Here is a 15219-nt window from a genome sequence, read left to right as displayed (position 1 = left end):
TTGCTGTAGAGAACTATCCTCATTTTTGAGAAGTGAAGAGCAGCTCCATACAGCTTCAGCATGTAGCTGTGCTCTAAAGGCAGTGCAGAGATGGGGAGCGCCTGGTAGATGAATAACAACAGAAGTTGGCCCCGAGAATTTAAAGTAAAAAAATTGCGGTTTTATCTACATAAGCTGTCAGTGAAACCATTGACATCACTACTTCTTTTCACAGTCTGTCCTGCACGTATGTACAATAGATGTATTTAAAAACATGAACCTGACTCTTGTTATCCATGCTATTCTTCAGATGTCATTAAACTGCAGCTCGTTGAAGCAGGCTTGGTGGAGTGCTTACTTGAGATCGTCCAGAAGACTGTGGACAGTGACAAAGAGGAGGATGTTGCAGAGCTTAAAACAGCTTCTGATCTTATGGTTTTATTATTGCTTGGCGGTAAGTACAGTGTGTCACTACTTTCTGCAAAGCAACAACAGATACCTGTAATGCCATTTGGCTGCTGAATTTTACTATTCATTAATTTTCTAAATAACCTAGAGGACCTGCTACCTGCCAGTTAACATTTAATGGGTCAGATGTTGTCTTTCATCCCATTACAGGACTGGATTAATTGTAGTGAAGCCAGCAGAGCTTCACAGATGTAAAGAGAAGAATTTTCCCTAACAAACACTTCTTCGGCTTGCTAACTGTCTATGCTTTTTACCCCAGATGAATCCATGCAAAAGTTATTTGAAGGAGGAAAAGGCAGCGTGTTCCAAAGAGTACTCTCATGGATTCCTTCCAATAGCCATCAGCTACAGCTTGCAGGAGCATTGGCTATTGCAAATTTTGCCAGAAATGGTAAGAATATGCCATAATAGCTTATGTTAATTTATCTGTGCCCTTCTATCATGCTCTGTCTGTGCAACTACAAACAAAAACTGTGTGTCACGGTAAAGCTGGTATTGAGCTATACAGCAGCATCAGTAGTTTTATACTTCACAATCCTGAAAAGCATTAAGCCTACTTTAAAAATACTGTTTCACATTTGTAGAGAGCTGTAGGGGATTTCTGCCCTCTTCAGTGTTTCTGATATCACCCTTCTAAATTTGTCATGAGCACTACAACTCCCATTGATGATGGTGGTCAAATTCTCAATAATAAAATCTAGAAAGGAGCAAGGAAATAACCCTTCTGTTCTTAAAAAGCTCTTATAAAAACCTTAGTAATAATCTTCCATTCACAAGTGACTTATCTCACACAGATGGAAACTGCATCCATATGGTGGATAATGGCATAGTTCAAAAGCTGATGGATCTGCTAGACAGACATGTGGAGGACGGAAACGTAACTGTGCAGCACGCTGCACTGAGCGCTCTGAGAAACCTGGCTATTCCTGGTAAGCCTCACTTTGCGTTGCTAATTACCCAAAGGTGAAATTCTGTTCCCCCACTGCAGCCGCCCAGGGGATGAGCGCAGGGGAACTGACTGACAGTCCTGGAGGCAGGTCAGACTGCTGCTTTTCATTCAGGCCCATCATCGCTCTTACGTCTTTTGCACAGCAGTTGTGACCAGCAGTTTTAAATGCATCACGGGCCTAGTGACCAGCCTTTGCCACTTCGATCCCACCATACCGTCCCCCACCAAGGACAGGGCAGCTTTGTAATAGGCAGGGAGCTGAGGAGGCCTCGGATATGATTTCTCAGTCCTTTCTGTCGAGACCACTGCATTTTTTACTTTTTATTTCGTTTCATTTGGGATCTCTCTCACAGCTGAGGGTCCCCACCAGAGAGCAGTGCCCACTTTGTTGAAACAGTGCATCTTACCGTAACTTCCTCGGGCCTTGACAATTCACACATTAGAGCTGGAGGTAGGCTGTTAGAATAGCCAGCTTATTGTAATTAGTAACTGTTTGCAAGCAATGAACTGAATGGTAATTTTGTCATTTTTAATAACTTAATTTGCATGAGTTTTGATTACCCAAGCATAAAAGGCAGAGCACATACACAGAAAAACAAAGCAAGTCTGTAGTACTTGTGTACGCTTTCTCATACCAAGCTAAAAACAAGTGTTTCATCCATTTAACCTTATTTTACTATTTTTAGTTTTGACAAACAATAACTTTCTAAAAAATGATCATGCATACATAACTAAACCCCTGCAGCTTTAGTTGTATGCCAATTTTTGCTTACCTTTCTCAGGTGAGTAATTCTATTAACTTCCATCAGTCAGCAAGCTTCCTTGTAGCCTATCAACGATGTCTGCTAGAGACCTACATAAGATTTAATGTATATTGTTATAGAAAAATGAGCAAGTAATAACTGGCCTTAGTAATGAACTGCTTGTTAAGCACTACTTTGAATATGAAATAAGTACTTTTTTCTAAGTAAAATATTGGACCAAGCTTGCACCTTACATATATTTCAGAGAGGTCCATGAGAGTGGAGAACTTAGAATAGAAGAGGGGATGAAAGAGAGTTGAGGGGGGGGTGGCAGGCAGTATAAGGACTACAGAATCCAGACATGTTGGGCCACAGTGTTGTTTGTATGAAGTATTGGAACCAGGTAAGAGGTTATTCTGCTAGTTAGATGCTTTAGTTCTTTTGCTTATGTGAGACAGAAGAGCGTTGTTGGGACTCAGAGAAGTTTCATCATATTTTGGGGTGCAAGTACTAGCCTGGGCTTCTGCTTCATGCATTTTGTGGAAGATGCCTTTCCTAGACTGGGGGTGGGGGGCGGAAATCTAGCCTTCAGTTTATGTTCAGGCTGAACACTGGAAATTAGATGTGCATGCTAGGAAAAAGCACTTCATTTCACACCTGTGTCTTAGCAACCATGACATTTTTCCACAATGTAGTATTGTCAGCACACACTCATGTTCCTGAAGTCTGTGTTCACAAGCTATTTTTCAAACTGTGTCTGAAAAACTGCTTCAAGACCATCTTAGAAATAAACCGCATCTTCCAGAAATGTTCTTGAGATCATTCCTGTTCTTTATTCGTGCAGTCGTAAATAAGGCTAAGATGCTATCAGCTGGCGTTGCAGAAGCTGTATTGAAATTTCTCAGATCGGAGATGCCCCCTGTTCAATTCAAGCTGCTGGGAACATTAAGAATGTTAATAGATGCACAAGGTAAAAATAAACTGTTCTCTATGTTAAGTGATTCTCTTTGGTTCAGTCTGTGATATGCTGCCAAGATTCTTACAAGAGGGAAGCAGAGGGTTTTTTAAAATTTTATTCCTGAAGTCTCAGAATAAATCTAATACATATGCAAAGGGAGAGGAGTGTGGGTTGATTTTTTTTTTTTTCAGAACTCCTAAATTGACTACCAGGGACCCTCAGAATAGGTGTCAAATGCTTATTTACTTTCGTACTTCAGAACCCTCCTACACTGTCACATTACGAGTACGTATTGAGGCGTGAGTGTTTTAAGCTACCACTCCTGTTTTGCTGTTCACTTACTGCATTTCCTGGCTGTACCTAGCTCCTTGGAACAGACGAATGCACTTGTTAATTGATAACTGCAATTTCAAAATGAACAAGCACCTTTTAGTTTAACACCTTGTTGCAGGAGGAGGATTTGTAAAATCAGAAGTCTGCTAAAAGCCAAAAGTAGTTAATGAGATATATTAGCCAAGTATTTATTTTTGACCCAGTCCTGCAGATTTTTTCAAAAGATCCATTCTAGTTCTAGCAAAGCTATTAAAGGAGAAATTAATTGGAGAAACTTATGTGACTTACAGTCTATAAAACCTATACCTAACTGACCGCAGTGCTCCCCTTCTGGCAGCAGTCCCTACTGATTTTTAATTTTTGAGCTAGCTCACCTGGGAGTGTGACATCACCCGTATTTTCCCTACTGTTAATGCACAAGCCTCATTAACTGGCCTGATAAGTTGTTTTCAAAAACTGGATTATGAATGTTTTTCTGTATTTTGTTTCCATTTTGACTGGCTTTACTCACTTCCATGCAGCCTAGACTTTTCCCACCGTTGGTGCAAGCTAGTGAAGTTCTACTTAACAAACTCCTCCTAGATGGTAACTTCCAGCTTATTTTGCTGGCACTTGCTTAAAAAAAAATGACAACTTTTTTGTTGTGTTGTTGGCTCGGCATCATGTAGCAGAAGCAGCTGAACAGCTGGGCAAAAATGTAAAACTGGTGGAACGATTGGTGGAGTGGTGTGAAGCCAAGGATCACGCAGGTGTGATGGGAGAGTCCAACAGACTACTTTCTGCACTTATACGACACAGCAAATCAAAAGTAAGTTAGTGGTGAAAAACGTCAGCTTGTAAGAACTAAGAGTTACCTCTGCACTTGGTATCGGTAGCCAAGGCCTCCAGTGTGTAATCCTTCTAGAGAGCCGGGTTGGTTAATTCATGTGTTGCATCTCCTCTGCTACTGGGACCTGCCAGTCAGACACAAGCGACAGGTTTAAATGTTCACTGGAACTACGTAGTTAAAAAAAAAATTGAAATAAAGCAAAACAATTTCAGAGTGGCACACCAGTTGAAGGAACGCTGTTAGGATTCACGTGGCTAAGTTTTGGCTCATTTTTACTTGTATTGTGTCCTGTAGAAATTCAGCAGGCCATATCGTCTACATTTTAATGATGCTATATACAAAGAAGCATTGCACTCAATTGTTATGATCTTGTTATGATCTTGCTATATATTTATATAAAATTGAGACCCAGAAATAGTCTGTCCCCCTGCTTTTCATATAACATATTTCAGAGTTTTAAGATTCTAACGGATCATTAGAAATGATCATTTATTGCAAATTCTAACAGAAGCTTGCTTGTACATGGCAAAAAACTATGACATTAAGAGAAACTGTGGGACAGACGAGTTCTGTCCCTCCCATCACCTTCGCATCAACCAAATACCTTTACATACGCAGTCCAAGTCCACAGTCCTTGCTCAGGAGAGCATTAGGCAAAATGCAGCCTTAGAAGGGACAAAAGCATCTCCTCCGGCAACAAGCTATTTCATGCTCAGACTTCGTTCAGTGTATTCACTGATATGAACACAGGCTGCATGACTGAGCTTAAATAGCAAGCGTGATTTGGACAACTCGGACTTCAACAGTCACCTTTTTATTCATGCATAGCATTTGCAAACTGAAAAACATATTGTGGACCTGACCTGCACTGAGCCTCTCCAAAACCAAACCAACTTACAGAGATTTAAATCTTTGCCAATTTCTAATATTACTCTCTCTTTCTAACGCCCGTTCTCCATTTTATTTTCAGCCTCTAAAACCAATCAGATTTTACTACTTCTGAGTTCTCATTTTTTCTACACCCTCCCCGCACAGTCCACAAGATGCACGTGTAGATGGCATACGCTGCCACAAATGCGAGTTTTTATCAATACTACAGGAAAACAGAATTCAATACTAAACACAGACACATTTTTGATGGCATCAAATAGATATTAATACAGAAGTTCACAGAATTACCACAGATGAACTTTTGTGTGGTTTATGTACTCATAGAGGAAATTTGACTGGAAAACAGCTGAGAGGGTGGGGGCTTTTTAATGCTTTTACTGCCCTCTAGGTTTGAATATGAGTACAACTGTATGGTTCTTTACAGCACATTAGATTTGAATTCGGTTTTTAATTTTAAAGGATTTGGGGTAATATTTACAAAGGTGACAGTAGTTTAGAAAACTTAAGTCTCGTTCTAAAACAGGGAGTAGGTACTTGTGAGTTAAGCCACACTAGCACCAAACCTGACTGCTGCGATCTCTTCTCTCTATTTCTTACTACCTTTTAGAGGGTGATGTTCAGCTACAAAATAAAAAACTTTGATGTCAAAGGTGCCAGTTGATTCCCAGGGCTTATATAGCCAAAATTCCACACCAATTCAAATAGAAATTAGCAGTTCCTAGATCATTCCATGAAGTCACAAAACTACTTTGGAGTTCCACCAGGAAAATCACAAATAATAAAACACATCATTGCAAGTAAGGAAAAATATAAAAATACTTACATGCTTGCATATGTTATGTCATTCAGAAAAAATAGTTTTTAAATGTGAAATTCTTCAGTCATTAGGCTATGACTTGTGCCACTAGCATCTTCAGTATGATTATCTAAAAATATTTCCGTTTTCAAGGATTATTGTCATATTGTGTGTTTCCTTGCATAAAGAATGTCACTGCATAGCCTGTGGAAGCACTGGAGCATAAATAATTCTAAACGCATGTATCAGTTAATGAGTTTTGGCTTGTGGCTAGAGTTAGAAACTCTACACACTGATTAAAAATTTAAATCGGATTCTTATTTCAAGAAATAACTACTATTTCAAAACTTTATGCACCCACAGAATAAAAAATAATAATAAAAACCAAACTACATTTCCTTGAACAGTTTCCTTTCAGCATACCAAGTTACCTGATTTTCAGGCAGGCAAACATTTTGCAAGTATTTTTGGGACATATAATGGTGAAAACAGTGGGTGCAAACTCACTTTTTAAATTACAATTAACAAGTAATCAAAGACCTGCAGACACGAGAAGTCTTTATTCATCCTTTGTTACATATGTAAGTCACATCAAATTTTGGACTTGAAAACAGAATCCCAGCCACGTATTTTTAAACTGCTTTAAAGCCATTTAATCCAGTCACCATTTTCAAGTACACCATTTCTGTCATGCAGTAGGGTGTAGTATTTGTGATCTCACCTCTCTGAAAATTCATGGAGAGAGATGAAGGATTTGATAACTTTATTAAAACTATATTCTTGTGTCTCCTTACCCCAAATATATGGTTTGTTGGGTGCTTTTGATAAGCTGCTCTGAACATCACAACATAAAGAAGAGAAAACTAATCATCTTTGAACACCAGCTGAGTTCAGACATAACGGAGTGGACTCATCGTGAGGCAATTGATGGCACACCATGAGAACTTGAGTTACACAGTATAACCTGGAGAAGAGTTAGTTACCTGTGGTTAACTGGCTTGGTTTAACAGGTTGTATCTTATAATTGCAGAGCAATAGCAGATAATTTAGAGGCCCGCACGTATGTACATTTATGTATAAAGTGATTACATGTGCAGAAAGCCAACAAGTATTCTTATCCAAGGATAACACAGCACCCATGATAATTTTGTTATTTAATATAGTTTGTATGCAATGCAGAAGTTTTTTAATTTCTGTTATTTATTTCAGGATGTAATTAGGACCATTGTACAGAGTGGTGGCATCAAGCATTTAGTAACCATGGCAACCAGTGAACATGTAATAATGCAAAACGAAGCTCTTGTTGCGCTGGCATTAATAGCAGCTTTAGAGTTAGGTGAGTATCCCGGTGGTTAACTCTACCAGTTTTCGTTCCAGTCTGTGCCCAAGAGAAGTCATAGAGGGAGAGTTGTGGGAGTTTCTTGTGCAATGTAGAAAAGCCTCCTCCTTCCACCTGCCTTTCAGTAGCATGGAAATACACAACAATTCATGCACACATAGGCAGGCAATGAGGTTATGCAGAAAACTGGAGTTTGCTGGTAAGAATGTCTGCTCCATCATTCTGGTAGGTGATCACATGATCTAGAAATGGCCTTGAACGTAACTTTCAGATTTTGGATAAAACCCAAAAGACTAACAGTTAAGAAAACCACACTTTAGAGTGGAGACTGTATGACCTGACTACATGCCTACACTGGTTAATCACCTTTTGAGAGGGCTTATCAAAGTAAAGCTTTCACTTACCCAATTAGTGAGAGCTAGAGAATACACACAGAGGTGGATGATGCCCCCCAAAATGTCTTGAAGTTCCATAGAAATAGGTGCAAGAGTTGCCATATGAAGGCAGAGATGATTACGTGTCTTGACCTGCCTTTGTAGTACCTCAGCTTACCAAACAGAAAGGTAAACGCCCAACAGATTTTTTTTCTTACCCTATTTGCTTGCTTATTAACTAAGGTAACGAACTAAACAAGTAACATTACATATTTTTGCTCTTGATTTCATCTCTTGCCTTCATGTACTAGAGGAATGTTCTGTCCAACTTCCAAATAGCTGCCAATGCATCAGGGAATCTCTTTAATTAAAAGGAAAAATATTCCTATTAACATGAATTGTCTAACCCTTCTTTGTCTTGTCTTCAGGCATGTAAAGGTTTCGAGCCTGAATTCAGTATGTAATGTTTGTTAAAAAACTACAGAGGAAATAACTCACACATTGATCTTGAAAAGTTTTCCACAGCCTTTACAACAGACCCCAAGTTCCCTCTACCATGGAATCAAGAATTACACCATCTGTACTTACTCAGACAAAATTTCCAAAAGCAAATTCAGGGAACAGAAGTCTTGAAAGCTGAAGTATTGGAGGTGTTGGCCTAAATCGCTAGAAACCCTGGCCGCTTTTCCATCAGTTCACTGCACATTTAAGATTGGATTTTATCGTTAAACTCTGTAATTGTCCTTTCAAGCAGTTAGGCTATTTTACATTTTTATAGCAAGAGCTGCGATTCCCATCATCATACCATCTAATACGTGCTTCAGTTTTATGCCAGTGAGTTACATACCACAACTCCACGGTGAGAGGCCCATGTTTCAATGAATGGCTAACACACAGAAGCATCAAAGCAAGTGGCACTTCCAAATTTACAAATTTTCACTTGTATTTCAGTCACTGCTGAAAAGGATCTTGAAAATGCTCAGCTTGTTCAGATTCTACACAGACTGCTCTCAGATGACAGGAGTGCTCCAGAAATAAAATATAATTCCATGGTGCTGATCTGTGCCCTTATAGGATCTGGTGAGTATTCAGGAGGGGCTGCTTTCCTAAGAGATTTATGTATTTAAACTTAGTTCTCTCTTTTAGCTTGAGCGCAGAACATGTGCAAACGCACTCTGAGACTGGTTCTCTGTTCACAATGAATGTAGACAGAAGGGTTCAATTTACTATGACACTTTATTTATAGTGTTTATTTATAGTGTCAAGAAAGGCTGTTAACTCAGTTTTGGATATCAAGTGCAGAAATTGGACTCTGGCTGCTGCAGGATGCAGCTAGCTCAAACTTTAACTGACAGGAAAGAAATGAAAGGCATTTAAAACTGTACAGTATCAGGCTCTCTTTGCAAATATGCAGATACCAAGAACTTTATTTTCACCGTTAGCCGCAAGTTCCCCATAATTGATGTGTGATGGCTTTTTTTAATTGGTCAATTTAGTCAAGTAAAATTTGGTGGAATTTTTCAAGGAGCCTCCTTACTTGTAGTAGCCTGCTTTAGGAGGGATCATAGAATCATGGAATCGTTTAGGTTGGAAAAGACCTTTAAAATCATCCAGTCGTCAACCATTAGCCTAACACTACCAAGTCCACCACTAAACCAATTAAGGGTACAGTAATAATTTAATGTTTCCTGGTTTGTTGGCTGGATTATTTTTTAACGAACGTAAAAACTAGGAATCATTAAGGTTGGACAAGACCTCTAAGATCATCAGTCCAACCATCAACCCAACACCACCATGCCCACTAAACCATGTCCCAAAGTGCCACGTCTACATGTTTTTTGAACACTTCCAGGGATGGTGACTCTACCACCTCTCTGGGCAGCCTGTTCCAATGCTTGACTACCCTGTCCGTGAAGAAATTTTTCCTAATATCCAACCTAAACCTCCCCTGGCGCAGCTTGAGGCCATTTCCTCTGGTCCTATCGCTAACTACTTGGGAGAAGAGACCAACACCCACCTCACTACAACCTCCTTTCAGGTAGTTGTAGAGAGCGATAAGGTCTCCCCTCAGCCTCCTCTTCTTTAGGCTAAACAACCCCAGTTCCCTCAGCAACTCCTCATAAGACCTGTGCTCTAGATCCTCACACTTACCTCACCAGGAAGAGTCCCCTCAGCAGCCCTCACATGCTCAGCCCACCAGGCACAACTCTTCATGGTTGCTTTGAAAGACAAGGAGGACATGCTCTAACGCATGTCAGTGCTGGACACTGTAAAGTCTAATCTTTCTGAGCTAACCCTCTGCTAAAGGTCAGACTGCTTTGAGGACGATGTAGCAGGTTATGGTTCGATACTGCAAATTCCCAACTGTGTGTGGGCAAACAAAAAAAAAAACCCAAACAAAAGAGCAAGGTATCACAGGGAAATTGGATTTCTATCTGAGGTTTCAAGAAGTGGCTATGTTTCTTTCATTCAGTTCTTTAAGACGTATTTACTCTGTGGAAGGAGAGCAAATTTCATTCCTTAAACGTTTCCAAAATTTACAGACAACTAAGATGACAGAGAACTGGATTAAGTGCAGAAGGGTGGAAACTCAGAGCCCATGCACATGACTTGCCAAGTGTGAAACATTTGAAGGTTCTCCAGAGATGAGTTTACAGCAATTCAATTGAATCGATTAAAAGTTATCATAGCTAAGTGTGTGCTGCCTTTAAACACAGCTGCTTTTTATTTTTTCCTTAAACAGAGTTCACCATGCCTACTCTAAGTGTAACTCTGCTGACCTGTACGTCCATGCAAGTGAATGATGTATTACTGCCATCTTAAAGGAACAAATATTTGTTTTTAGAGCAGTATATACATCTCAACGTACAAAGATTGTGCTCAAAATTTGCTAACAAGCCTCAGCTCCTAGTAAGCATTCACTTTAATGTTAACACATGTAATGTAGTTGTTACGCACAACCTTCTTGAGCCATTTTGTGCTTGGGATTATCCATCCATTTTAGAGCAGAAGCCTCTCTTGCAGAGGTTCCCCCTCAGCCTCCCTGTGATGATGTTGCGTGTATTCCCCCTGCTTCCAACTCTGCCTGACACTTGCATTTTCCCTTCCCTGAGTCTTGTCACCTCCAAGACTGACAGTTAAAGTCAAATACCTGTCCCCCTATCCCACCAGAGTAAGGAGCGGTCTTGTCTTAGGGTTACCCAGCTGGCAGCGTTCAGTCTGCCACCGCACTGTAAGCTTTGCCCAGACATGAGGCATCTTAGCCTGCTCCCAGGGAACAGGCAGCACGTGATTGCAATCTGCAGCTGTAGAGTGAAGGCCCAGCACCTGGCTGACCCAGTGCTCAGCACTGCTTGCTGATGAACAGACCTGTGTAAAGTGAGTGAGTGCACGAGAGCAACAACTGAGCAATCCTGCTATTAATTTTTAACTTTTTAACTATTTTAACCAAGGAGGGGGGAAATCAGAGAGCCAAGTTTGCTCTTTACACTTGAAAATACTAAAATACATCTCTCTCCTCCCAGCTCTGTTGCCTCTTACTTTCACCACTGTCTCCACACAGTGAGCATTTATATTTACATGTTTCCGTATTCTACTGTAAACAGACCTATTTAGCCATTTTAAAGTAATTGACCCCAGTATAGTTCCATCAAAGACAAAAAGTGGTTGCACTGGTTTAATTATTGGTAAGTTTAATTCTCCAGTGACTATCCTTTGTTACAGGGTATCTGGCATCCCATTTAACTTGATATTGCTAACAGCTGTGTGTTAAGCAGGAAATAGATATATATTTATATGTGATTTTTGCCATCTGGAAGTTGCTCTTGTAACTTGAGTGAATGGATGGAAAGAGGGAAAAATGAAGACAATGGAAAAGGGGAACATGTAACAGAAAGAATCAGCAAGAGCAGAGCATTCATAGCCAGCACAGTCACTTCTGTGTGTGAGCGTCTCCAGCTCACAGGAAACTGGGTGTTAAGCAGAAGTATTCAGCCACTGTAAAGCACAGTAAATTCCTGAAATTCAGTTCGGTAACACCTGCTTAAACATGGTATCTCAGAAGGAGAATGAGAGCAGGAAGTGCTTACACAGCATAACCACCCCACAGCTTCACTGATTCCGCTCTGTACATACAGGTTCCCACGTGCACAGCAGTGTGAGAGTTCCCAGCTCCTACACGGTAGGGGCTAAGCTGCAAGAAAACTGAAAAGATGTGAACAAGAAAGTAGGTAGGAAGGGAAACAAATGTCAAAGTTTGCTTTAAAAAAAAAAAAAAGTGAATAGCATACAGAATAGCTAATCTGAAACAGATGGTTGAGATTTCTCCTGGGAAGCTCAGGGATTAGGCACCCAACAGCACCTGGGAAGCAAAACACCCAACCAACCAACCAACAACAACAACAAAAAAAAAAAACCACACCACCACATGTAGGTGCTTGTTGCTGAGTAGGAGTTCACTAGAGTGGCCTGAACAGGGCATGAAACAAAACCAACTGCCTTGGATCTCAACTGTGAGATGTGTAGAGTACAGGGCTTTGAGAAAAACTAATCCTTTTTTTTTAAGAAAATTGCTCAATTTTATGGGTTGTTCCCAACCTTTCCCTATTAATACAAAGGACAGTGCAATCCAGGATCAGAATTGTAAAAGTGTCTCAGTTTCGAGTAAAACTTAAGCGCTGTATACCTACGCACCGCACTGAGCGACGTGCCGTGTGTTGTATTTGGATTAACTTCAGTGCTGAACTGTAAACGGGCAGCTCACAGCGACCAAGTGGTGGCACATCCCTTAGAGAACCATCTCGCCCTCTTCACACCCCCACACAACCAACCAGAGCTGATCCAATACAGATGAACAACGTAGTGAACCTTTCAAGGCAAGCTCACTTGATCAGGCTAGTTTAAGGAATAAAGCAGAAAAACAATTTTCACTAAAATTACTTCCTAAGGATCTGTTTTGGAAGGCAGTCCGGGTGGATTTCCTTAACTGCTATGAAGCAGCTTCATCCTTCATCTCTACCTGAAATCTGTGGAGTCTGTGCATGCCCCAGGCCCTGGAGAGTTTTCTCTCCATCCTCAAAAGCAATTCAAAAAAGTAAATAAGAAGATTATGTGCACACACATGTTTGTGTGCTTATGTGTGTCCAGGGTTCAGTAGAAATGTTTCTCACGCTCGCCGAGCTTTTCTGTTCTTTTGCCCATTGCATACAAAGCACCATTTCTTTTACTGTTTCTTCTTCCAGAACCTCTTCAAAAGGAAGTGCAGAGCATGGCGTTTCTAGAAGTCGTATCAAAACTCCGCAGCCACGAGAACAAAACTGTTGCCCAGCAGGCCTCGCTAACAGAGCAGAGACTTGCTGTAGAAAGCTGAGGAAGGTCTTGTTTCCAGTGCATCCCATCACAGATTTCACCTTTGTCCTCCGTCCTGCTGCCGCTCCTGCTCTGTTTTCCACTGTATCACTCGTGCATGCGTGTAATGTTCCCACACAAACTGAAGAACTGCTGTAGGTACCCGTCCAAAAAGGTTTCTACAAATTCATAGGTGGTGTTAACTTGAACCTGTCTCCACCCGTAACTGTTCTACTTGTATTCTTGTTGCTTGGGCCACATAGTAGAATGTGCATGTTGTAGTCCTATGATGACGTAGAAGTGGTACTACACAATGACTCTTTCCTCACGCCCCTTAACTGCGTAACAATGTACTACTAAATTAGGGACAATACAAGGCGCAGCAAGTCCAGGCTAGTGTGCTGACTATAGGATTAAGAAGTAAATCTAGCTCCATTTTTGGTGCTTTGGAGATTCAGGTTTGAATGCAATGTACTGCTGCTCATTCACTGGTCTTGCCTATTAATGTCAAACTTGTGGTACCTAGAGGTAACAAATAAAAATTTCAGTGCTCTCACTTTATCCCGTGGTTTGTCCTTTTTTGTATTAACGCGCAGAAGCCACAACTGCGCCACCACGCACTGGTGAGGAGCCCTCTTCCTTCCTGGCTCTGGCCCCGGCCCCAACGCAATCGCTGCCTTTCAGTTGAGCAAACACAAAGGAAACAATTCCAACCGCTTTCACCATGTACGCTCAACACAGAGGCACCGTGTGGTTTAACAATCATGCGTTTTAAGAGGAATACACTATACAATCCTTATCCCATAAAGCTGTGTGGGTATAAGCGCTCTCAGGCTTGCTTGGGATTGGGTTTTGTTTGTTGGGTTTTTTTTTTTTTTCCCAAAGGCGTATCTTGCAGCAACTTTTCAACCACCTCATCGAGTGAGAAATGCAGTGTGCAAGGGTCTTCCTTTTTCTCCTTTCCTAGGTAAAGGAGTTGGGCAATTGCCAGTTTGAGCATCTTATCTCACAGCTGCTCTTCTGTAGGTTTGTAACACACCAGCGAGCAAACCACCGGACGACCCTTTGGCAAAACAGGGAGCAGCTGGGATAGCAGTTTCCAGCCAGCCAGCGTGTGTTATTTTTGACTGTGCGATACCATTGTCTGGCTTGATCAAGCCCACAATGCACAAAAATTGTAAGATCTGTAACATTTTGAAGTGAACTCAGCACTCCCGGTGCTGCAGTGCCAGCCTCAGAAGTTTCGGGCTCATTGTTTATCAGCAGCAGAGGCAAACCCAGAGGCCCAGCACCCATGCGAATCCCATGCCACCTGCTTGCAAAAACACTGCTTCTGACCTTCCCAAATTCACTTCCCAGCTCCATGAAACCACTGGCTATCCCGCAGACACTGCCATGGGAAGATGCCGGTCATGATAGGATTACATACACAAGCTGGGTATGAGAAGAAGCTTGCCTCAAACAGTCACTTTAAGCTCCGAGGCTGTACCAAAACCCAGCGGATGCTACAGGAATAGTCACACAGCAGAGATTCCACCTCCACTCAGTCCCGTGCCAGAAGCACACAGAAAAAGCCTCTAATACTAAACTGTACAACAGCCTCTAATTTAAAAAAAAAAAACATTCAAAAGACATTTGCTAGTAACAGTGTAATAAAGGCACTAACAGAGCGTAGAGCTGTGAACACAGGCCAGGACCTCGTGACATCAGGCTCCAAATAACACAGAACCTCTGCACTGCTGAACGTAACCAGCGTGTTTACAATCACAATTCATAGTGGACCCACGCAAGCCCAAGTTTTTTCTCAGGCATGGAATTTCCGTTGATTTAAATAGATCCCAAAATACATTTGAAAGACTAGTTATCAATGACTTACCTGGTTCTAGAAAGAGACTGTTCCTTTTGACGTCAGCATAAACTGCAAGTGCTCACACGAGCTGACGATAACCAAAGTTGTGACACCGACAACATTCCCATTCCCCCGGTTGCCTAACTGGACCTCAGGTTAAGCATTAGCCATATCCTTATCACCAGTTTTTCTATTAGGGATACCACTGTCACAGCAAGCACAAAGGGCAACGCTGATATCTTTCTACTTTCAGATGGTTTCCCTGGATGGAATCAAGTGACTTGCATTTCTAGATAAAATCTGTGCTAAGCCTATACACAGAAGAAAAGTCTGCGTTAAGGGCAAAGACGGGAGCACATTGCAGC

The 15219-nt window shown here is 41.2% G+C and overlaps 1 protein-coding gene across 1 annotated transcript in view; it reads left to right on the top strand.

The window, feature by feature from the left end:
- The window catches only part of RAP1GDS1 (Rap1 GTPase-GDP dissociation stimulator 1), a 70307-nt gene extending 57229 nt beyond the window's left edge, over window positions 1–13078 (top strand). The window contains 8 exon segments of the mRNA XM_075709463.1: window positions 290–433; window positions 707–838; window positions 1242–1376; window positions 2984–3109; window positions 4099–4238; window positions 7156–7282; window positions 8611–8739; window positions 12900–13078. Of these exon segments, the coding sequence (XP_075565578.1) occupies window positions 290–433; window positions 707–838; window positions 1242–1376; window positions 2984–3109; window positions 4099–4238; window positions 7156–7282; window positions 8611–8739; window positions 12900–13027 (1061 nt within the window). The 3' untranslated portion in view covers window positions 13028–13078.
- The last annotated feature ends 2141 nt before the right edge of the window (window positions 13079–15219 follow it).

The sequence above is a fragment of the Pelecanus crispus genome, chromosome 4 (genome assembly GCF_030463565.1).
Source record: "Pelecanus crispus isolate bPelCri1 chromosome 4, bPelCri1.pri, whole genome shotgun sequence".
NCBI classification, from domain to species: Eukaryota; Metazoa; Chordata; class Aves; order Pelecaniformes; family Pelecanidae; genus Pelecanus; species Pelecanus crispus.
Note: the sequence above shows the minus strand (reverse complement) of the source record. Positions and strands in the feature narration are given on the sequence as shown.